The sequence below is a fragment of the Macaca nemestrina genome, chromosome 6 (genome assembly GCF_043159975.1).
Source record: "Macaca nemestrina isolate mMacNem1 chromosome 6, mMacNem.hap1, whole genome shotgun sequence".
Taxonomy (NCBI): Eukaryota; Metazoa; Chordata; class Mammalia; order Primates; family Cercopithecidae; genus Macaca; species Macaca nemestrina.
This window is the reverse complement of record NC_092130.1, coordinates 147,549,178-147,575,234: the sequence shown is the minus strand read 5'-3', so window position 1 is coordinate 147,575,234 and position 26,057 is coordinate 147,549,178. Positions and strand designations below refer to the sequence as shown.

Below are 26,057 nucleotides of genomic sequence, written 5' to 3'. Positions count from 1 at the left end.
ATGTCTATATGATAGAAAAGTTTGAAATCATGTGCTACTACTAAGTGTCCTTTATCATGTTATTAGTTTACTAGGACTACCAGAACAAACTACCATAGATTGGTGACTTCAACAGCTGAATTTGTGCTTTTTACAGTATGGAGATTGGAAGTCTGAGATCAAGGTGTCAGCAGACTTGGCTTCTGAGGCCTTTCTCCTTTGGCTTGGAGGGGGCTTTCTTCTCCCTGTGTCTTCACATGGTCTTTCCTCTGTGCATGCACACCCCTTGTGCCTCTGCCTCTTCCTAAAAGAACATCAGTCGCAGAGGCATAAGGCCCACCCATATGACCTCGTTTTACCTTAATAACCTCTTTACATGCCCTGTTTCTACATATAGTCATATCCTCAGAAAATGAAACCACAGATAAGGGAAGACTACTGCACATTTGTGACTTACCTAGCCATTACTTCATTAAATGTGAAAACAATGTTCAACCGCATATCATCACAGGCATCTTCTTCACAGTACCCCTGAGAAAACAGTAAATATGTATCTCTTCTTGAACATTACAGTGATGGAAAAGTCACTTCCCTGAAAGTCAACATATTCCACTTCATTACTGAACCAGTCTGTATATTACAAAGGCTTTCCCATTCATTGTACTTACAGCCACCTCCTATAGCATCTAGCCAATGGTCTTGATTATGCCCTTTGTAACCACATAGAAGTTAGATCTTTTAACTTTCCTTTCTCTGGAGAACTTCTATCAACATTTTTCTTTAGTTTTATGTTCCACATTCTTTTCGTTTGTTTTTATAGGTCATGCTACTGAATAGTCTAGAACAATAAGAACAGAATATATAAGGATTGTGAAACTTTTTGAGCTAGAAGGAGCCAGGGAGATTATTTAATCTAATCAGCATATTTATCATGGGGAAAAAAAGAGTCCCAGAGAACTAAAATATACACATAAAGTTATATACATAAAACATAACATAAATGTTATATATATATGGCTTCCAATTTTCAATGCAGTAATGTTTACATTTCTGTGTAACACAGGGCGTATTTTTAAATCTTTATTTAACAGATGAGAAACTAAGACTCAGTGGGTTTTTATAAGGAAAGAGCTTGAATAGAAGAACAGCTTCCAGTTCAATATTAATTGACTAGTTCATTAAAAAAAATCAAAATCCTTCCACTGAAAATTTGACAGTGCATCATTGAGAGGCCTACACTAAAAAGGGCTTAACTGAAAAGAACTGAAGGGGCTATTTACAGAGTAGTGTTGAGTTACAGGAAAAAGGGAAACTGTGATGCATCTAGAAACTAGGAAAAGTGAAAAGCCGTTACTACTCTTAGGTCTGAAGGAGCAAGGGGAGAAACCAGGGTTTATTCCCAGCAAAACTGGAGGAAGAAGGGGTCTTACAGGGTCATCTGTTGCCAGAATGCTGTAAAGTCGGGAGAACTGGGGTAAACCTCCTGGACTTCTTTTTCATCTTGCCCTCAGTTTCTTACTGGTGTCTCTCATTAGCCAAATCTACAAAGAAACCAGGTGCAAGGGAGCTTGTCGGTATACAAGGAAGATAAAACAATGGGTGGAGCAGAGAAAATAACCAGTGCAGGTTGACAGTAGAAGGATGTAACCACCAACAGGTGCTTCCCGGCCACTGCACAAACAGAATCAATCCACTGAGACCATGGCACTACAGTAGAGAAAGAAAGAATTTTATTGACACAAGGCCAGATCACATGGAACTAACGTTATCACTCAAACATCACTTCCTCCTGAAGGCTCAGAGATTAGGGTTTTTATGGACAATTTGGTGGGCGGGGGGCTAGAGAAGAGTACTGCTGATTGGTTGGGGATGAAATCACACGGGTATAGAAAACCATCCTCACAGGCTAAGTCTACCTCTGGGTGGGGCCACAGGACCAGCTGAGTCATGGATCATGAGTCTGGGTGAGGTCAGTGAGAAACACCTCAAGAAAAACCAATCTTAGGTTCTACAATAGTGACGTCATCTATAGGAGCAACTGAGAAAGTCACAAAGCTTGTGATCTCTGGCCACAGGACCCCTGAGCAGTAAGAAATTATGGAAACTATGCCTACCTCGTTGCAGAATTCAGGCCCCTCCCATAATCCTATACCTGTGACTTTTCATTAGTCTTATAAAGGGAGTATTTGGTCCCTGGGTTAGTTTCAGGGAGGGACTATTATAATTCCTCCCAAAGTTAGCTTGCTGTATGCTTAGGAATGACCAAGGACAGCTTGGAAATCAGACTGTTGTAATTTTGCAAAGGTGGTCTTAGGGACATCAGTAAAAACAAGTGCTTTCAGCTAGGCTCTCTTTTTAGCTAGTAGTTAACTATCTGATGCTTTTAATAGCCTGAGAAAAGTTGAAAGGATAGGATTATACATATATATAATATTCTAGAATCTATAAATACAACTTTTAAAAGAAAAAAGAAAATGTATTTTTTGTTAAAATCACATCATAAAAACAAACTGCTAAGGTGTCTAATATGTCTCTGTTGATAAATGAAACTCATCTTGTTTCTTACCTGGCCTAAAATGAGCGGGCCTGCTTTAATATATTTAACACAGCCTACAGTTCTCTCCTGGATCCTTGTCAAAATCTGTTGTAAGCACCTTATTGAGCTTGAACTTGTCCTAGAAATTAGTTAGATTTCATTTTCAAATACAAAGTTTTCTTTTTTAAATTAAATAGAGACCTGGTCTTAATATGCTGCCCAGGTTGCTCTCAGACTTTTGGGCAATCCTCCTTCCTTGGCCTCCCAAAGTGCTGGGATTTCAAGCATGAGCCACCATGCTCAGCACCGTTATGTCAAAAAGTGTATGTCAAAGCCACCCTCCTTCTATTCTTCCATCCTATACTCTTTTCTGGCTTTATGGATACATCTCACCCCCAAAATACATGGATTATTAATCTAGCTACCCTAGAATATTAGGGCTTTTTGACTTCAGGACTGTTGACATTTTGAGCCAGATAATGCTTTGTAGGCAATAAGGGTTAACCTGGCATTATAGCTGTTTAGCAGCATCCCTGGCCTCTGCTCACTAGATGCCAGAACTGCCCCAGCTATGATAAGCAAAAATGTCTTCATACATTGCCAAATGTCCCTGGGAGGTAAATTGTCCCTGTTTGAGAACAACCTCTGTAAATGCTGGAGAAAGGAAACCCAAGCTCAAATTCATCTGGCTGTACCCAGGCTCCTCCAGCTGCTTTGTGTTTGCAGTGATCCTAGCTAGCTCAACTAAGTCCAAATAAAATTAGGCAAAGACTAAAACTGTTTAAAGCAGAGAAATCAATTGAACCTTGTTTTGTTTTGTCAGCCAGCAAGAGAAAAACCTACAGCCAGGTGCCTGCTTAAGACCAAAAAAATAAATTTCATACACCAAATCCCACAAACTCTAAAATAAGGCTTTATAAGGTGTCAGATTGTGAACTGACTTTCCCTAGTTACAATCTCTACCAAATGGTTTTAATGTGGCTTGTAACTCAAATGTTTAGTCTGAAGGAGTCAGGGAAGAACTGAATCCTCACCAGAATTGAACCGAAGCCTTTCAAAGAGCTGAATCACCTGGCTGCATGAGTCTCGGCACAGACTGAACTGTTGCCCACAAAGAGGAAGCTGGGACTTTCAAGGGATTATTTTGAAGGTGACTGTAGGGGAATGTAATACAAGGACATCTGTGCCTTCAAAACCTTGTGAAGCTTTCCCCCCACAAGGGCATTGTTTTAATTTATCTCTGTGATGCAGGCAATCTTCCTAACCTAAAGTACTGGAGATAACTAAGTTCCACAGTTTTTTATCTACAAAAGAATTTAGTCGGGCAAAACACCCTTGAACAGCCATCATCCATTCCCATGGGGGAGGGAGAGTGAGTTCTTCCTTTCGATGAAGCACTACCCTGAGGAGTAGAAGACTGAAGAGTAGGAAGGAATCCTAGAGAGATTCAGTGCAATCACGTACTTTTCAAACTTTTGCTTGTGTAAGAATCACCTGTGAGGAACAATGTAGTATAAATGCAGATTGCATGGCCAACCCACAAAATTCTAATTCAACAGGGGCAAGATAGACCCGGGAATCTGTGTTTCAACAGGCATTTTTGAGCATGAAGCATACGGCAAACAGATCCTGACCAGAAACACTGACCTCAACCAACTCTGTCATTCATTTTACAAATGGAAACTGAAGCACAAGCAAGTGACACTAGCAGATTAAAAACAGTACCGAAAGGAGAACCCAGGTCTCCTGGGTGTGCTAGTCAATGCTCCTTTCTCAGCGTCACCACAAAGTATATTATCTACATCCCATAATATGATAAGTAACAACACAGATCCAAATACTGTATCATTACCCAAAAAGCCCACGCTAGGAGAGTTCAGGCTGCAGACCTTGCTTTTAGAACCGGTGAGCTGTTCATGGATCCAGGAAAGCTACTCTTTAGGAATAAAGTCTGAATACATGACAGAGGCTTGTGCTGCAGCTGGACTAGGAGCAGATGCCCTATGTTTTGCAGTTTATGCTTTATTATAATCATGGGCACCAGGGGTAAGAAGCAAGTCATATAACTGAGGTATTGCCTCCAGAAATCCTACTTGTCAGCTCATGACCAATCATGGGTAACTTTCCTCTTCCTTGGGGTCCTAGTAAATGAGGTATCTATAATGTACTCTATTAAATATTTGTAAAATTTTACTCAATTGGCATCATATCAAACACTTTTTGTTGTTCACTGATGCATTAGTTACTACCCTTACAATCATTTCATAAAAGGCTTTAACCCCATTAATAGAAAATAATCACATTTTTAAAAAAATTAGTCTTCTGAAAAACTCAGTATTGTGTCCCAGTTTAGTACACAGCAGTAATTTAAGAATAAAACAGCAAAATTTGGACCAACATTTGTTGACTCAACATGGCATTTGGCCATACTGAATAATGACTTCATAAAAGGATCTCATTGGCTGTCACCACATCGCCCTTGTGTAATTATTGCTCACGCCCAATTTGTTTGTTTGTTTAATCAACTGCCCTATCTGATGACTCCGCAGAATTTGAGATGATATTTTCCAGAAACCAAAGCTGCTCTGAGTTACAAGATGGTCACACTTTTTTCTAAAAAGAAACTAATTTTATCAGTGGTCTATTCTACTTGTTCCCTTGCTATTGGTCAAGGTATAGAAGTAAAAAGAAACATGACAAGTGATAGCAGCTGCCAGACAACACAAATTTTTCATCTAAGCATCCTCACTGCAGGGAAGAATGTGTATCCTTTTTTACAATTTTGAAAAGCATTCATTGAGTCTGTATCATCTGCAAACAGAGAGAAATAAGATGCTTCCAATTTCTCATTATGTCCATTTCAGTGGAAGTAGCATGAAGATAATGAAAGATGCTTAATATTGATTGTCTTTTAAATGTGGAAATTACTGTTGTCCACTGAGAAGTAAATGTGGTGAGAAAAGCTGTTTTCAGCTCATAAAGCAGTGGTTATTATTTCATATTTTTATAGAGTCCTTAATGCACAGAGTGCTGACAATATTTGAAGTGGGGCCAAGCAAATCAAATTTCTGGTCCAAAGCAGGCAGATTCCAAATGCAGACCCAATCCAACATGAAACCAATGACACAAAATCAACATGGTATAGCTTGGGGTGATTGCAAAGGGAAAACTGTGGGAGGGGAAGTGGTTTCAGGAAGAAAATAAGAGGGATCTCCCTAACATATAATAAAATAATAGAAATCCTTTGAATAAGCCCTGGAGTCTTAAAGTGACTTGTCCAAACCAGCATTTTCTTCAAGAAGCCTTTCATCTTTTACTTTCCCAGCAGATAAAACAAATCCACTCCAGTACAATAAATTAAGTGTCAAGTGTACACATATATAATACATCTAGACATGGGGGCATTGATCCCTAGACACAAGTCACTCCATCCTCATTAGTTATTGAACTGAAAGCCTAGAGAATGCCCTTATGTAAAGGTGTAAATAATGCTTTTCCTCTGAAGCAAAAGGAAAAAACCCTCTAAATGGTGGAGGTTCTTTTGAAGCTTGTTAATAAATCAATCCAAGAATAGAGCTCTGTGTGTACAACATGATCAATCAAAAGCCACACAGAAAATAGAAGAAAAAAAAAAAATCTTCCAGACCAGTGCCAGAGGCCTTATCATAATTGCTTCCTGACAGATGCAGTGGATAAACAAGCTCAGGACAAGGCCAGTCAAAGGCTGCTCCAGAGGCCTTGTTTCTTGTTGCTCTAGGTATCAAAATAGGAAGTAAATAGCTGAGAAACAGTTCTGAGAATTGCCAGGAGGAAGTGCTCCTTCCTCTCCCTGCACTTGCTAAATTTGCTTATCTTTCATTCTCTCAGTACAGCCTTCTGGAAGCTGCCTGGGACCCATTAGCTGCCCGGGACCCCTTAGCCAAGACTATTTTTTCCCCATCTGCCTTTGACCTAATGCCATCCAGCTGACCAATCCCCTCTTCTCCTTTGCCAACAAAATGTGATTAAAAAAAATATATATATATATATAAAGACACAAACAAACCCCATCAATTTCCATGCAATGGACCCCCTAAATAAACAAACAAACAAGAAAGCAGACCTCTGGGTAAGGGAAATATCTACCATAATGTGAGAGGAAACAGCAGTAAGGCTGGGTAGGTTCCCTGCACCAGCCAAACGGCATCTCAGCTTGACTGAACTACTTCATCAGGCTCCCTAGGAGTAACCAATAAACAGCTCTGGAGCTCATTAACTGTCCAACCTGGTGTTGGTTCCTACCAAAAAAAACCATGTAAACTTATTTTATGAGGAGCCCGGATTTGTGTTACCACCTATCAGATGATTTCTAATACACCATCAGCAGCCTGGCACCTGACACTGACATAAGGCTGTTCCTGTATGTATGCCCACAGAGTGTTAATGCATCTGGCTGTGCAAGTCCTTCTGTGAGCCAAAGAAAGCTTGTGTATCCACTTGGTCGCCCCTGCTTGGCTTTGCACGTCCTATTTCTAATTCATGTAAAGGGGTTCCTAATGTCAGTCCTAGGTCATCTGAGTTCCATTTAACCCGGGATTTCTTTATATGAAACATAAATACTTTAAATTGGAGGCAACTAACAATTCACAATTGTCTCAGAGAAGTGGGCTAGCTCCCTGAGATAGATACAAGGCCCACCTTGGCTTTCAATTTCTCAACTTCTACAAAATATTTGACACTGGATTGTCTTTCAAATGACTGTATGCTTTAAAACCACAGAAAACCTGGATTTTTTAAAAGGCATCCAATTATGCTGAGGTTTTTGTTTCTTTTTTTTTTTTTAGCATAAAGAGGACAAATTATTGGATGACATACCTATTTTTTATTTTCTTTTCCAATTCAGCAAATTATTCTTTAATAAAATTTATCAAAGGATCAACTTTTATAATAAAGAAGCTGAGACCATCATGGTTTCTTTCGGTCTCCTTTAAGGCATAGATGGAAAGAGCATTTGCATTGCCTTTTATGGAGTACTCATATGATGTGACAGCATCTGAGGTATTACTTTTACAATGTTGATCATATAAATATTTTCTGTGGCTTTTCAGTGAACTAATCACATCTAACATCACATTAAGGAAGTCATTTTAGAAGGAGCTTCATTTATAGAGAAAATTTCAGCCAAAGTGTATGCAGAAAAATTATTAATATTATGATTTGGTTGAAGAAGCAAAAACACATGCTAAATCAGTCTGAATTTCATAAATGCGGCTCTATGGGGAACAAGAGAACTCATTTGGATTGAATATTTAATTTCCTACACTGAACAGTTAAGAATTCCTTCTTTCTTCTCCACATATTGCACTAACCAAAAAATACAGGAGCCTTTCAGTGGACAAATTCTGTATCCTCTTGGAGGAAAACCAAACTTACTGAGGGTCAAATGACAAAGCAGGAATGAAAGTCTCTAGTAAGAGCCACCACTGAGGACTTGACAAATTCAGATGTCCACCTCCAGTCCTTTGAACTACTGCAAGTAAGCAGTGACTTAGGTAAACAGCAGAAAGAAAAAAGTAACAGCTCACAGGCCAGTCCTAAACATACACATTGTCAATCCATAAATTATAATACAGCTCTATTTCTCTTCTTCAACTGTTTTCTACTCTTTCTTTCCATTAGTAAAACTCATTCTCATCGTTCAGAGTTCAACTGTGCAAACAAGAATGTGAAAATGTAATACAAGGAATTTAGTTACATAGGTGATACAAAGGCTAAGAAACAAAACAGGGTCAAGGTATAGAAGTGAAAATAAGGTAAAGTAATCCAGGGATTAGCAAAAGCAAGCAGCTGCCACCACTCTGAGCTGTAAGATCAAGTATACAACTACAGCTAAATAACTAGATTGACTGATTAACACCTATTCCCAATTATGTAATGGAATCCATCTAGCCATATTTTTTCATTTTACATATCAGCCCTCCACATCCCACTCTCCCTGGTGAATATTTTTTTTTAAGAAGAAGATGAGTTTGGATAGTGAATGACTTCACAAGTGGTAGTACTTTGTCCTCGATGAATTAAAAATCTTGAATCCATGTAAACATAATTCTCCCGGAAGAATGCTGTGGCTATCAACATCAGTGGTCTCTTTCTAAGCCCTAATAAGACAAGTTGAGGAAATATGAAAAGTGACATTTTCTTCCACTCAGTCAAAATGTAGAGTAAAGGTTTACTCATCTTCAATTTTTCTGTCTAGTGTTTTAGCAGTTCAGACCATTGCTACAAGTTTCTTTCACCTTGAGAAGAAATAATGTATTTTAACCTCTAAATTAAGAATGTTGGCCCTTCTTTCATTCTGGAACCATTTGCTGTAAACCCATAACAGCAGCAAGTACCTTGTCTCATTAACAACACAATAGGGCCTCTCAACCTTATAGACATATCAGTCAACACTCACTAAGTATATCAGGTCAGACATGCTGAAGTAGAAGCTCGACGGTCAACACATATTTTAGCATTCAATTTTAGTGTGTAAATTAAAATCATAATGAATTACTCCATTACGATACAGTCGAATAGCATGATGCTTACAAATGAATTCCAGTGAATCCGATTGGGATTTCTTCATGGTCTCCACCCTGGAAAACCAGCTTGAATTCTTGTATGTGGGCCAGATTCCAAGAGACATCATAATTAGATCCCAGAAGACTACATTGCAGCTGAAGAGGATGTCCCCTGCGGAATATATGGAGGAAAGGCTAGCCAAAGCAATGTTCACATTCATGCAATTATCCAGTTAATTGCACAAGGTAAATGGAGTCATATAATTATGGCTAAGTTCATACTAGGATTAGGCTAGCCCTGAACAAAATAGTGTATTTTGAGAAAGAACATAATACTGAAGCAAACTCTCCATCAACATACCATGCTTCATTTCCTTTCGCAACACTCCAGTCAAAGTTCATTAAAACAAAGGTTTTAGCAGATCTCAAGGCATAATGGGAAAAGTGACCAAGCTTAGGACATGACACATTTTGACTAACTCTATTTATCTCCCATTGGCCCTAATGTGAAAGACTATTTGTGGACATTTAATTATAATCACTTGCACTTTCAGAGAACCAACGAACCTGAGGTTTTAAATAAAGGAACCCAGTAGGGGATTCTTGCAGCAAAATTATGAAATATAGGAAACGTTCAGAGGCAGGAGTGAGAGGGAGGAAGGCAAGAACTCATCCTTTATTGTATTTTGTCTAAATTGAGCTTTGTGCCAGGTGTTTTTGTTGTGGTGATCCTGGTTTGTTTTTTGTTTTTATTCATGTTACTTTATTAACTGAAATTTCCAGCTGAACTAATAAAACCTTTTACTGAGTGCCTATTACATGCTAGAACCTATGAGCCAGATGCCAAACATTTAAGTTAATACAAGTTCTTGACCAGTAGTAAAATGAGAAATAATTTTTAAACACTTCAAAGAGGCAAATCCATATTTTTATATACTTATTTATTCTTTTGACATCTTTCAAATTAAAATTTCAGCTATAGAAGGTGAAAGGAAAATCTAATACTATTTCAGTAGATTTCAACTCAGATTTCATTGTGTTAGGTAAAAATTTGAAATTTCTTTTTTTTTTTTTTTAACTGGGACAGGGTCTCACTACATGTTTCCCAGGTTGGTCTCAAACTCCTGGGCTGAAGCAATCCTCCCACCCTCAGCCTTCTAAAGGGCTGAGATGATAGGCATGAGCTACCGTTCCCTGCCAAAAATTTGAAATTCTTTACTTCATTTGGACATTGCAATCTGCAGATTTAAATTTGTTTTTTCTTTGTATAATTAAAACAGCATCGCTGCATCTTACATAATTATTGTTAAATTTATCTTAGTATATAATAATTTCTAATAGCCTTTAGCCTTCTTTATTTAATTTTAAATTTTTTCTTATTTATTTATGTATTTATTGAGGCAGAATTTCGCTCTTATTGCCCAGGCTGGAGAGCAGTAGTGCAATCTCGGCTCACTGTAACCTGCGCCTCCCGGGTTCAAGCGGTTCTCCTGCCTCAGCCTCCCGAGCAGCTGGGATTACAGGTGCCCAGCATCACGCCTGGCTAATTTTTTGTATTTTTAGTAGAGATGTGGCTTTGCCATGTTGGCCAGGCTGGTCTCGAACTCCTGACCTCAGGTGATCCACCCACCTTGGCTTTCCGAAGTACTGGGATTACAGGTGTGAGCCACTGCGCCCGGCCATTTATTTTTATTTTTTTTTCAAGACAGGGCCTCCCTGTTTCCCATGCTGGAGTGCAGTTGAGACAGCCAAGTAAAAAGGGACCCCTGGCAGAACCTCCAACCAGCCCGCCACTGGGAGGAGGGTGCACTGGGATGGGGCCTCAGGAAGTTCATGCCCTTTGCATCTGGGAGGAGCCTGGCCTTTCTGATCCAGGGTAGTAACCTGCCATTCAATCTATGAGGCAGGAAACCAGCTAGCAGGACTCTCACTTTCCTGAGAGTCTGTGTTTCCCTTTTTTCCCTTTCGCCCAATAAATTCCAGTTTTCTCACTCTTCAAAGTGTCTGCGAGCCTAATATTTCATGTCCATGTGACAAGAACCCGGCTTTTAGCTAAACTAAGGAGAAAGTCCTACAACACAGTTGTGTGATCATGGCCCACTGCAGCCTGGATCTCCTAGGCTTGAACCACACTCCCACCTCAGCCTCTCGAGTAGCTGCAACTATAGGCACATGCCACTGTGCTCAGCTAATTTTTTTATCTTTTGTTTTTTGGTAGAGATGGGGTCTTCCTATGATGCCCAGGTTGGTCTCGAACTCCTGGCCTCAAGCGATCCTCTCACTTCTGCTTCCCAGAGTGCTGTGATTATAGATATGACCCACGCCTTTAGCTTTTGGGGGGAAAAACTGTATCATTGTTTGCATAAACATAATGCTTGGGGTATGCAAGAAAGTAAAACATGTCATGTCTTTCCTCCAGGGCACTACAAACATGGAAATAAAAAGTTTAAGCTATTTAACCTTAAAATTAAATTCAACCATTTTAATCACTTATTTAATTCTGATGATATAGAAAGCATTTCTATCGATATTTTACAGCATCCTAATAGTAAATACTTGAAATAACGATTTTAAATGTAAAACAAAGAAGTACCAGTCAAAAGAAATTATTGACCAACAAAAACTCAGAAAATGAAGGCAGCATCACTTATATTTGTTAACAACCTACCTGGGAAACTAACTCAAAGGGATTTTAATAGGCTGGAGTTTTAGCCTTTGTAAGAATGTATTTAGTGGATTTGAAAACCAGTTAATAACAAGAAAACTGTTCAATAAAAATGCCACAGATATGGCTTATTTTATCCTACAAAGTTGTAAACCCTTTCAATGTAAGTAGCATGTTTACTAATCTTTCCATATTTTCCGCAAAACCCAGTACAGATCTGGAAAAACAGTAACGGCATACTAAGTGAATGGCAAGAAAACGCTACTTCTTTTGCGTTCCTTTTTTTTTTTCTTTTTTTATTTTTTGAGATGGAGTTTCACTCTTGTTGCCCCGGCTGGAGTGCAATGGTACGATCTTGGCTCACTGCAACCTTTGCATCCCAGGTTCAAGCAATTCTCCTGCCTCAGCTTCCTGAATAGCTGGGATTACAGGCATGCACCACCACGTCCAGCTAATTTTTGTATTTTTAGCAGAGACAGGGTTTCACCATATTGGCCAGGCTGGTCTCAAACTTCCAACCTCAAGTGATCCACCCACCTCTGCCTCCCGAAGTGCTGGGATCACCGCAACCAGCCATATTTTGTTTTTTGAAAAAGAAGAGTGCTAAGCTGATTTTAGTCAGAATATACTGAATATATGCCCAATAAATATATTCTTATATTTTATGAAAAAACACATTTTCTACAGTATGAGTAAATTATTTTCTATATTCTTTCCAGAAACAGTTGCTCTGAGAAATAGCTATTAATATAATTTATCTCTAAAATCCTAACAAGTATGACTAGGACCTGAAAATGCACATTATCTGGTTATTGCAAATTATTATCAGTACTAGCCAAAAATATTTAATAATATCATCTTAAATTCATATAATGTTTTAATTTTTTCAATGACTATAGATTTTACTTCATTCTTATTTTTAATACTATTATAAAAAGGAAAAATAGTATTTCAATTTTATTGTTTCCACTTGCCTACAGTACAAGGAGATTAACTCAAATCTAAAAGTTTCAAGGTTATTTGATAAAACTTGGACTGAGTCCAGATTTACTTATGATTTTCCAGTCAAACCAAGACTTGTTCTAGTGCCACAGTAACAACGAAATTGATGCTTCCATCTCCCAGAAATATGGCTGTGCTGTGATCCATGAATTTTAAATTAGAAGTAAATCTAGGTAAGACATAGCATTGGGTTGCTTTGTATATATACACATAATTACTGAATAAAGAGGCCCATATTTCGGGTGTGCCTCAATATTACTGTTACTATACTTCGGCATCAACTATGTGTCAGAGGCTGTTTTAAGTGCTGGAGATACAATAGCAAGCAACATAATCTATGTTTATAAGTCTACTTTTAAAGGGAATTTACTTTTCAAAGAAATAGGAAATGAATGCAATGCTTCATCAATAAAGTCTCTTCAAAGAAAACACTCCAAGTGAAATCATAGACCCTCAGGACTAAGAGTTTGCAGATCATGTAGTACAATGATTAAGTCAAAGAGTTAAGACCTGAAGTTGAAAATTCAGAAGCAATGGTTTATTTTTTATCTATATTTTAAATAATTTTTAATGGGATAATTCATAATAATCTTTACTTCTGGTAACCGTGAAGAGCTAAAAAGAGTATCACAATAGTAACAAGATTAATACCTACCAAAATTAAATAAATATTTGGGGAGGAGAAACATTAGTAAAGCAAGTATTAAACTACTTCTCCAATTAATCCCATTTTATTATTTCATTGCCTAGTGAGAAGTTAAAATTTTAAAAGCCCTTTTCCCCAGGAAGCTAAATGTGCCTTACTATAATGGCATTTAACGTTGTGCTCGGGAGGCAAGGTGCCCATGATATCATTCGATAGACAAAACAGAAAAGAGAATTTTATAGTTAAAGATAAAAGGTCAGCTACTTTTATTCACTTTTTGAAAAATATAGTATGACTTATAGTCAAGTGCACATATTTAAGAATAGAGAATAATGCATTTGCATATGTACATATTCATAGAGTGCCACCCAGATGAAGATACAGAACGTCATCAGCAGCACTTCAGCAAGCCTTATGGAGCCCTCCGATACCTCCCTCTAAATGTAATTGGCATTCCAAAGATCAACTACTTTCACAAATTTAAAGTTCTAGAGTAAATGTGGAAAGAACAGGTCTCAAAATAAGCTTTATAACTAACAATAGTTATAGTGTGGTAAACTTTACCAAGTGTGGTAAACTCCACTTGACCTCTCCCAAAAAATAAATAAATGATAAACTGTATTATTTATTATATTATGCTAAGTACTTACTACACTCTGCTAAGGATAGTGGCAATTAAATCAGACTGATAGGGGAAGACTTTAAAGAAGATCAAAGCTGATTCTGAAGAAAACGTAAGAGCTAAAAGAAGTTAGGAGAGGGTGACACATGGAAGGGAATAGGAATGACAGAGGATAACTGAGTACGTAAAAGCATGGAAGAGCAGAACACATTTGGAGAACTTTATCTGTAGGGCTAGAGCAAAGGATTCACATCTGGTAGTGAGAGATAAACTGCAGAGGGAAGAAAGAGACCAATCATAAGGGCTGTGGGCATTAAAGTAAAAGTTAAACTTCATCCTAGACATTAATAAGGAATCCACGGCTTAAGCCCAGGCAGTCAAAAAGGGAGGTGGCACCATCAGATATATATTTAAGTGTGGGGGATGGATTAGTCCTCTGGAGAAGTTGGAAGACTGAAAGCCAAGGAAAGAGGTAATTGTGGTAATCTGGATGAGGGTGGAGGTGATGTTGTGGATCTAACCAGCCAGTGGCAGAAGGCATGAAAACGAGGGAATTAATTAGAAAGATGTTAGAGATAAAATCTAACTAGGACATAATGAGCCATTGGAAGTGACAGGCAAGTAACTGCTGGGGTTTCTAGATTCAGCAATGGTGGCACCCTGCCCCCTGAGACAAGGCATACTTTTGACTACATTTGGAGGGATGATCATGAGTTCAATTTTAGACAAGGTGAGTTCCAAATGTCTGTTGGATATCAAATTGAGACGTCTAGAAGGCATCTGGATAATAACAGCTAACACTTAGTGAATAGGTACTATATATAAATATATATAGTAATATATATTTATATTTATGTATGTGTGTATATATTTACCTATATATTTATATATAGTACCTATTCACTATATAAATATACAGTACATATTCACTAAGTGAATGTGCAGTTCCTTCTAAAGAATTACATTATATAAAACAAGAAGGGATTCAAATTTAGTAAATCAGTATTGGAGCCCATGAAGAGGCATTTTTAAGAACCCCTGGGGGATTCTAATGTAGGGAGATCACTTTGAGAAAGGCTCCCCTGCCTGAGTATCTCTAGAATCAGGATAGGGACATACAGATTTTTCCAGATTTGCCTACAGCACAAGGAGATTTGCAAAGCCCCTTTGAAAAGTAAGGGTCTGAAATTCATTTACATTTGGCAAAGTGTAATTCTTTCATTCATTCATTCTTTTTTTTTTTTTTTTTTTTTTTTGAGAGTCTCATTCTCAGACTCTCCAGCCAGGATGGAGTGCAGTGGTGTAATTTCAGCACACAGCAACCTCTATCTCCTGGATTCAAGCAATTCTCAGTCTCCCGAGTAGCTGGGACTATAAGTAAGCACCACCATATCTAGCTAATTTTTGTATTTTTAGTAGAGATAGGGTTTCACCATGTTGCCCAGACTGGTTTTGAACTCCTGACCTCAAGTGATCCGCTTCCTTGGCCTACCAAAGTGCTGGGATTATAGGTGTGAGCCACCATACCTGGCATAATCTTTATTTCTAAGAATCTAAGAATCAAAGGCTAGTAGGAAAGACGTTTTGGACACTAAACAATTCTTACCCAACTCTAGCGTGATAAGATGTCTAAATGAATATGAAACACATGGACTGAAATATGAGGGCTTTTTAAGTGAGGAGCAAAGCCCTTGGCAAAACTGGATGGCGTTATTTTGATAAAACCCAGGGTACTAAAAAAGTTTGACAAACCCAACCCATGACGGTCTGTCCTGTTTTCTAAAGGGCATGTTTCCCTTCAAACCATGGGGGTGTTACACTAAGAGAATCAAGTGTACAACAAGAATCTCAGTTTGACAGACTGAGAGTTGACCTTTCAAATTTGTTTGGACAGGCATATTTTTCTTTACTGTAGCTTGCGTTCTTTTCCAAGTTCTAAAGGGCAGTCATGAAACTCAAGAAGTTCAGTAAAAGGTGTTTGTGGAAATATATATATGTGTGTGTGTGTGTATATGCATTATATATAGAGTATATATTGTATATATATTGTGTGTATATATAGTGTATATATTGTTACCATGACCATACTCATCTGACTAGTCTCAACCCAACTATCGCCTCATTTGGAATGCTTCCTAACCCTAAATTCTATCTAACCCTATAAGAACACAGTGTTTTTGACATTGCTGTACTTACCAACTTATTTTATGATTAGTATCTGTTCTTTTCTGTGTGCCCTACGAGTCTAAGAGCTACCTGAGGACAAGGACTAGACTTTATTTAAAGCTTGAATCATTAAGTCCTCAGAAAAGTGCCTCACAGTGGATTCTCATTAAACTCTCTTAGAAGGAAGGAAAGGAGTGAGTAAGCAAGGGAGGGAGGAAGAAAGGGAAGGAGAAAGGAGAGACTATTTGGAGGGGAGAGAAAAGAAGGGAGAGAAGGGAGAGGAAGAAAAGGAAGAAGGAGAGAGAAAGAAAGGAGGGAGGAGTAGGGACAGAGAAAGGAGTTGGGAAGGAAGGAGGAAAGGATACAGTTCAAAGTTTGAATCCTAATAATGGGTCTGTTTATACTGTGTTTAAGAAGAAATACATGAACAATTACTAGGACTCTCCAAATAATTAATATTAAAATTAGATGAAAAACTAATCATGTGGCAAACCTCAACTCCCCCATCACACACACACACATTCAATTGGACACAATCCTAAAATATCAGTTCACACCGGTTCACCTAAATGTCCCCCTAAAGAGCAGATTCAAAATTTTGGCAATGTTTCTCATAGACCAATTAGCAAGACTCAAATGACCAGGCCAAATGGATAGCAATCTGATTCACTACTGTGAAAGGAGACAATCTCGGTTAGTATGGAAGTAAACTGGTTTACATATAAATTATCTTCGTATAAAGAGCAAAAATTTACAAAGTCATAGTTTAGAAGCCATCTTACCTAACCTTTGCATGTGGCAGATCAGATAAATGAAGCTCAACGAAGTGGCAGAAGCGGACTATCATCTAAATCAGGGGTATCCACATTGGCTTCCCTGGGCCACACTGGAAGAAAAAGAATTGTCTTTGGGATACACATCAAATACACTAACACTAACAATAACTGATGAACTAAAAGAAGAAAAAACACGCAAAAAAAAAAAAAAAAATCTCATAATGTTTTAAGAAAGTTTACAAATTTAGGCTGGGCCACGTTCAAAGCCGTCCTGAGCCGCATGCGGCCTGTGGGTTGAGGATTGGACAAGCTTGATCGAAATGGCAATAAGTTCATAAGGAGAAAAGAATAATACAAAGCTTTAAGGTTAGATAAATTAAAAGATCTAGTTATAAATCAGGAAACCATTATCAGGTCTGGCCACACTAATTAACGTTTTGAAATAATCTATTTATAGACAGAAAATAAGGCTTATTTTACACAAAACCATAATGGGATGAATGTTTTGGTGGACAAAGCAAAGTTCGAATTGTTTAATTCCTTGTGGGAAGCTTGAGTCTTGGCTATTGCATCCCTACTAAATGTTGGAATAGCAACATGTAAAACTAAAACACAAGCATCAACTATGTTTGTTTTGTTTTGTTTTGTGTATTTTTTTTGAGATGGAGTCTCGCTCTGTTGCCCTGGCTGGAGTGCAGTGCCACGATCTCAGCTCACTGCAACCTCCACCTCCCGGGTTCAAGCGATTCTCCTGCCTCAGCCTCCCGAGTAGCTGGGACTACAGGCACCCGCCACCATGCCCAGCTAATTTTTTGTATTTTTAGTAGAGCCAGGATTTCACCACGTTAACCGGGATGGTCTCGATCTCCTAATCTTGTGATCCACCCGCCTCGGCCGCCCAAAGTGCTGGGATTTACAGGCGTCAGCCACTGCGCCCAACCTAACTATGTTAAAAATCAATAGTAATTTTGTTCAGGAATGCTTTTGACAAATAATTTCTGAACAATTATTATCTTCAAAGCATTGCACTAAGCAGTGCATGGGACACAAATACCAATAAGACTTAGACTGTGCTCTCAATAATGTATAATCTGATAGAAAATAAAGTCCCCAGATACTCACATCTGTAGCATGCAGGATTACATGTAAAAACACATTGGAGGTGGCAGGATCTATCTAAGCCCATTCCAAATGGTAATCTACTGCTGGTCCTGGGAGGCTGACAAAAAAATACACTGGAATCCTCCCACCCATGAGTGCACAAAAGTGAAAAGAAAATTGGGCTTGAAGTTTGAATTCCAGCTCTCCTCCTTCACTAGTTAGATGACCTTGGTGATTTTGGATTAACATTTAATTAACGTGCATCTTTATTTTTATAAAATCAATATAATAATAATGATCTAAGTTAAAATGTGATTCTAGTATGCAGTATAAATATCTAATAATGATGACAATAATAATATCTAAAACTTATTAAGTACTTATTACATGCCTGGTGTTCTACATATTATAACTCATTCAATATTCAAAATAACTCTATAACATAGATAATATGAACTATTAATTCTATAAGTATTATATTTTATAGATGAGGAAACTAAGATACAGAGCAGTTAAGTAGTTTTCCAAAGAGCACATAGCTACGTGTTAGAATTGGAATTTGGATCCAGGGAGACTGACTCTAAAGTCTATGCTTAAAAATGTTTGCTGAATGCATTCAGCAAGATCCCTGTAAGAAAGGAGTTGGCAAACCTTTCATAAGAAAATAACTGTCTTCAATGCCCTTGAATTGAGACTTTTTGATGTAACATTGAAAACAGAGTGGAAAGACATGACCATCCTCACATCTAAAACAAGATGTAGTTGGGATCAATATTCCAGCCTAGTGAGATAAGGACTCGGTAAAAACTATAGAGAAATAGTTTATTTTAAATCATATTTTAGAATTAAGCAATATTTTAAAACATATTTCATAATAAACAAATATTCCAAAGATAATTTCACAATTAAAAAGATAAATATTAAATATTTGAGCCCGCTATATCTTCCCCTGGCTTTAATAAAGGCAAAGACATTTGATTTGCTTGCAGTTTTTCAATAAACTATTGACAATATGTATCTATTACAACACAATTTCATTAACTATGAGGTCTAATAATTTTGTCTTAAATCATCTCAATAAATATATCTTAAATATTCTCAGCTTCCCTGTTTTTCTTCAAATGGGTAATTGATCACTAATACAGAAACTTGCCCACTGTTGATCATCAAAATAGAGAAAAGAACAGCCTTATTTATAAATCCAGGGTTGGTATTACAATCCCTCAAACCCATTTAATTAAACAATATGATTAAAGTTTGAGAACTTGTGGACAAAACAAACATGTAGGAAATATGCTGTGGTTCCATAGCTTCAAGAGCCCAAAGCAAATGCACCATAACCAATCTGACCATGTCACAGAATTCCATCATGCTAGAGCTGGGATGAATTCTAAAGATGACTTCATTCCACAGTTCTCCAATCTGCTAGTGTACTGGTATCACCTGGGAATTTCATTTTTTAAACTTTTTAAAAAAAATTTCAAACCTACAGAAAAGCTGAAAACAGTACTTCACTCAGATTCACCGGTTTTTTCGTATTTTGCTAATTTGAGATCTTTCTTTCTTGCTTTTGTCCATTTCTGGTATTATCTTTGTTCTCACATCATTCTACTTACTGACTCATTTTAAAGTAAATTACAGATATGATAATCAGAGTGGATGCTGTGGTCTGACACCTATATTCCTCCTCCCTCTTTAGGACTGAACTACTAATTCTCCCCATCAGCTGAAGAGTTTTGGCAATGAACAGCTTGCAGCTGAATCCCCTTCTGGAAATTGTCCTTGGCTAAAGAGACACACTTTGATGAATGTCATGCACTCTTCCCCGGGGCAGCGTACACCCAGTGACTGGCTGATGCAGTGGTATAAAGGTCTGCTCCACTTGCCCTAAATTCAGGACAACTCCATAAAGCCATCGCAGCCCCAGAGATCCCTGTGCCGTGAGCTGAGTTCTTTGTTATGAGAGTATCACAGCTCCCCTTTCTCCCTAATCCTACTTCCTCACTCCCTCACAAGTGTTGAGTCCTTATAAACTTGCTGAGGAACTTAACCTGTGAAAACTCTTCAATAAGTCAGTATAATTAGATTAATTATAGTATTTAAGAATTTTATATAATATAGTAAGTATAATAAGAAAATTCAGAAAATTTAACATTGATGCAATATGATAATCAAACTGTCCATACCATATTTTACCAATTGTTCTAATTTGTCCTTCATGGCAATTGTATTTTTTCTAATTCAAGATCCAATCCAGACCATATATTTTATTTAGTTGTCATACTGGTTTAGTCTCTGTTAACTCTAAATAGTTCCTCAACTTTGCTTTGCTTTGCTTTGCTTTTCCAGACACTGACATTTTTGAAGAACACAGATCAGTTATTTTGTAGAATGACCCTCAATTTGGGTTTGTTTGATTGCTTCTTTAGGATTAGATTTAGAATTTGGTTTTCCTAATTCATCAATTGGTCATACAACTTTTTCTAATTTTGAAAGTTATACAGCTAATTCTAAAATATTTTCCATCATCTTTAACTGAATTACTTGGCATATGATAGCAATCTGCTCCACTGTAACCATTTATGTTAAAGCTATGTCTTTGGATTATAATGTAATCCTTTTGGGGACACTTTAAAATAATAACTAGGTATCCAAATTTAAGGTTCTGTCACAACTACAAGGTATTTAACTGAGGCAAGTAACTGGGTGAATAGTTATCTTCTGTGATGACTAAGTCCACTCATACAGACCTTAAGAACTATTAACATATCATGCTCCACTTCCTTGCATAAAACTGACAAATTTCTTTTGACACTAATCACAAGATGCATCATGAATTCAGAAAGATTGAAGTGTGAAGGTAATAATATCCATTTTATGATTGAATCATGTGCTAAATACTGCATGCATCTTATTTAATACTGCATCTCATTTAACATTCACAGCAACTTTATAAGATTGCTATTAATAATATTCCTATTTTATGGATGAGAAAACTCAGGCTCAGGGAGGGTAAGTAACTTTTATAAGATCACATAGTGGGTAAACAGCATAGTCAATATTCAAACACAGATCTTCTATTTATTTTATACCACATATGCAGTTTCTTTTCCCAGTGTAGGCTTTCCCTAATATGAGTTTTATAATTCAGATTCCACACTCTCATTTAAAAATTCTGGGGTGTCTACACTACTGTATGCTCCCAAATTCCTTAAGTACCAACTAGAGCTCTGAAACTGTGTTACACATTTTGAAGAACAGGAAAAAAAATATGATAGAAGCATATCAACTTTCAGGAAATGTGCAATCTTAAATCATTTACAAATGTGAATGAGCAAAAAATACAAATCATCATTAAAGTACTAAATTGTACAGGGCTGTCCTACAGAAGTTCGGAGGAAAAAAAAAATGACCTTTAGCTAGAATAATCATTAAAGTCTATAAGAAAAATTGTCGTTCCAAACAAACTTTCAGTAATTTGCAGCTAGGTATTAAATGACCTTGTTAATGAGGACAACTGACAATAATAGTAAGAAACCAAGAGTTCCCTTGCAAGGAAAGTGTCAAATCTATTGAACTAAAGTTGTCACAGGTTGAGTTCTTTGGCAAATGTATAAGGACCCAACACTTGTGAGGGAGTGAGGAAGTAGGATGAGGTAGAGGGGAGCTGTGATACTCTCATAACAAAGAACTCAGCTCATGGCACAGGGAGCTCTGGGGCTGGGATGGCTTTACGGAGTTAGCCTGAATTTGGGGCAAGTGGAACAGACCTTTATAGCACTGCATCAGCCAGTCACTGGGTGTGGGTTGTCACTTTAGGGAAACTGGGTATCTGGAGAGAAAAAGCCAAATATTTAGACTTATTATGATCTGAATTGTGTATCCCCCATCCTCCTAATTCATATGCTGAAGTCCTAACCCCTAGTACCTCAGAATATGACCATATTTGAAAATAGGATCTTTAAAGAGGTAATTATGTTCAAATGAGGTTATTAGAGTAGACCCTAAGCACAGCGTCCTCACAAGAAGAAGAAATTTGGATACAGATTTGTGCAGAGGGACTTGCACAGATGGAAGACCATGTGAAGACACTGGGAGAAGAATGTCATCTAAAAGCCAAGGAGAGAGGGCTGGAACGTATCTTTTCCTCAATGTCCAAAACAGGAACCCACCCTGCTTATACCTTGATCTCAGCCTTCTAGCCTTCAGCCCTGTGAGATGATACCTTCTTTCATGTAAGCCACCCAGTCTATGGTACTTCGTTATGGCAGCCCTAGCAAACTAATACAGATTCCTCATCAAGTTCAGATTTTGCTAAATAAAACGTATATGTGAGGGTAGTATAAGCAACAGTGATATATTTCTTTAAGTATTTTCCCCCAGCCAAATTCCAACAAGACAATCATGTCTAATGCACTGTCTGGTGAATCGGAAAATCTCCTGAATGAAATAAGAGCCTCTAATACCCAAAAGGGATGAAGTGAGTCATCACCACAGCCTGTGAATGAAAATAACTGCTCTGAGAAAACACATGTAAAAAATGACACCATGTGGATTAAATAGGGAAACACAAGTATATCCAGATAAATTGAGTGTTTTCCCTGTACCAATTACAGCTATTTTATAAATCCCAGATTATAAATCTTCATTCTTGCCTTTCTCTTGATCCTTCTCAGCTACAGTTTGTCATGAAATATTATTTCTTTCTTTCTTATGACTTTATACGGTAATCCAGTTCAACTATAAAAACAGAAATCTTGGAAGCACTATTCTTTTGTTTGAAGAAAAGATTTGGCCCAACTAAGGTTCTGTTATTTCAAGTAATATTTGATCACAAATTCTATCAAAACATCAGTTGACCCAATCTCATGCCCTCAAAGCCACTCATTTTGCTACCAAAGTCAGTTTTTAGAATGTAGCTCTGATTGGTCCCTTTCCATGTTTAAAGACTACCATTAGTCACCCACCAAATATTGACTGAAGCCCAAAGTCCTTAATCTGGCAGAATCTTCACAGCCTAGAATCAGTTCTGCATTTTCAAAGAATAGTCATCCTCCACCCCACCACCATATACCCTGCTTGCTAATACATGGCTATGCTTCATTCTCCAGACACTGTTCCATTGTACTGCATGCATGCCACTATCATTGCACATCTATCATAGCACCACCTATCATTATGTTTATGATGTACATGTACATGTATGACTTTATCATCAGATTATAGTCACCTTGGAGTCTAAGACCTGATCTTCCATGTTTTTCAGTATCGCCAGTGGCAGTGGCACAGGAGTAGTGACATTCAATCATTTTTCACCTTCTCAGGGAGGCCTTCACTGAATTCCTTAGCTAGGATAGTAATTCTCTCTCTCCACCCCTTGTCCTGCTTTATTTTTCTTCTTAGCACTTATCAACATCAGACATATGACATACATTTTCAGGGTCACGTATTTTATAATCTCTCTCTTCCCACTTGAAAATAAATTCCAGAAAGGCAGGACTTTGGCCCATTCACTGCTTTATCCTCAGTGCCTAGATATGTGGACACTCAATAAATAGTTTCTGAATAAGTGAATTCATTCAGCAAATATTTATTGGCAGTTTACTATGTGCCATGAAATATTACAGAAACCAGCAATCCAGCAGTGAACCAACAAAGGCCTTTCTCTTGTGGAACTCAATACTCTGGAAGGAGGCAATAAATAAGAAAACAAAAATCTCGCTATATATAACTTCAGATAGTGCTAGTAGGTACGCAATTACTATTTCTGTAATTGAATAGAACTTACACTGATTCAGGATTCACAAATATTTTGTGAAAAACTTAATTTTTTTCAGGTATTACCAAAAGTAATATGTGAATTAATTTATTTTTGGAAATACTAAAATCAATACAAGAATAAACTATGTAAAAGAAAGCATCATAATACCCCTGTAGTAATAAAATAATGTATTTTAAAAGATAGAATTTTCAAATGTGTTACATAAAACAAGACAAAATAAAGTTTCATTAGAAGCATAATACAGGGGTACTTTTGTGAAGTATATAACATCATAAACATTAACTGCAAAGCAGCTTTGACTAATTCTTTTAATATGACACATAAAAAGGGATAAAACTGGGAAGAATTTTTATATGTAAAATATATTAGCACTGCTTAATAAGAATAATGGCTGGTTTATATACTACTTGGAAATCCATTAATGCAAGTGATATTAAGGATTTGCACACATCTTACCATCTTAAAAAAAAAATCCAAGCTTTGCCACAGCATTATTTGGTACCTGATATGTCAAGCCCTGCATCTGTTGTCATTCTGAATTGGAAATCTAGTCTTTTATGTGGCCAAAGACACTTAGTGGTATTTTAGGATTTTAAAAAAAATATTGAGCCATAGCTATAACAGAAAAAGTTATATAACATGACTTATTAACTTGAAGGACTCCACTTCTGATTAGCTTGGTCCAGAGGTAAAGGAGTATGAAGAGCCACCTAAAAAGCACAGTGTTTGGGAATGTGGATTGGTGACTCATATTTGGACTTCATTAATGAGACGTTGGGTTCCCTAGGGAGAAAGGACTGTTATCAAAAACTACTAGAGGCTAGAGAGAGAATCTCTTTAATAAAATATGAAAGGTGAGGAAATATAAGTAACTCTATAATCAAAATGTAATGTGGCATAAACACTTAATTCTGAATTTGTATTACTGAAATATATAGCATCTGTAAAGACCATGTTTCCAAAATTTTTTATAAGTTTCATAGAATAATGTAGAATTGATATTATTTTTAGCATTCTAAATTTTAAGCTGGTTAATGCCAAATTCCAAGATTTTTACATTTTAATTTTATTCCTAAAGGAAAGGAGAAAGAAGAAATTCTTGAAATCTCAATAATTAAAATTTGGCAGAAGAATATTATTTCTACTACTTCCTTCATATTTTGTCACAAAAAAAGTCACGGAAGCAGGAAAACAATTTTTAAAAGCAGTTCAAGGCAATTAATCATTTGAAATACAACTACTTCAAGGAAAGTCAGGACATAACAAAATCTATCTTGGCTCACGAAAAAACAAACCCTTATTGTTTGCAAATGTCTTGAGAGACCTCTTAAGAGATCTTTATTTTTTTCTATGAGAGTACAAATAATAAATAAATATTTTTAAATGAAAACGGGTAAAAGTTTTGAGAATTTATATTTAGTACTTAGGATACTACCTTGATGTAACTACCATTTATGTATTTGTTTCCCCTCTCCCTGATTCATTTCTGTTTAGACAGATCAAAACTTCTCAAAGTTGACTGGTTTCACACGGAAGCTAGAAGACCAAATTCAGGACTGTACCCATAAAGAAGAATCACCTGGCATGAGAAGGTGACACTCATGATTACTCTACCAGTCTTCAACATGTAGTTACCTTCCATTATTTATTAATGTTATTCCCACCAAAAGAGAACTCTGATCCAGTTATTCAGTGTGCCGTACTGGCTTGGTAACATTCAACACTCTCCATCACCACTACAAGCACTACAGAGATCCAAAGATTCTCACCCCTTCCAACATCCTAAACCAAAAGACATATTCAGAAACAGGAAATAACAAAAGTTTCATACTCTCTCTTTTTTATTGAGACCTCTGAAGACCTCCCACCCACCCCCACAAACACACATCCGTGACTAGAATTACAGTTGTTATTTCAGTGGGAAGAAATGACTCAGGACAGGAAATGAGAATCTGTTAGATGAGAAGAGCAGTCTTCTCATCCCAATATTTGAGACATTCCTCTTTCATTTTCCTATGACTCATGCTTCTTTTGGGCATCTTGTTGGAGGAGGAGGAGGAGATGGGCAAACCCAGTGTTTTGACCAAAAAAAAAAAAAAAATCTTAATACCAAAAGCAATAGAAAAATTCCAAGAAATGTATGGAGAAAACAAGGGCCATTGGTCTAAAAATCTACAGTTAGTACACACTGACACTGGGTAACTGGGTGGCTTCAGGTAGTCTCAGTTAACAGAATTCAT

General features: G+C 37.1%; 1 protein-coding gene across 21 annotated transcripts in view; it reads right to left on the bottom strand.

The window, feature by feature from the left end:
• The window catches only part of LOC105473041 (uncharacterized), a 419,449-nt gene that overhangs the window by 234,632 nt on the left and 158,760 nt on the right, over positions 1-26,057 (bottom strand). For 11 of the 21 annotated variants that reach the window (XR_982021.3, XR_011625090.1, XR_011625086.1 and 8 more), the window contains 4 exons: positions 16,941-17,044; positions 9,086-9,229; positions 648-817; positions 437-510 (listed from right to left, as the gene is read on the bottom strand). Coding sequence is in view for 10 of the 21 variants with exons in the window: in XM_071099052.1 (XP_070955153.1) it covers positions 437-480 (44 nt within the window). In the remaining 11 variants the exon portion in view is untranslated. Of the gene's footprint in view, positions 1-436; positions 511-647; positions 818-1,409; positions 1,521-9,085; positions 9,230-16,940; positions 17,045-21,805; positions 21,868-26,057 lie in introns of all 21 variants that reach the window. The other 10 variants (XM_071099043.1, XM_071099045.1, XM_071099044.1 and 7 more) reach the window with 4 other exon arrangements.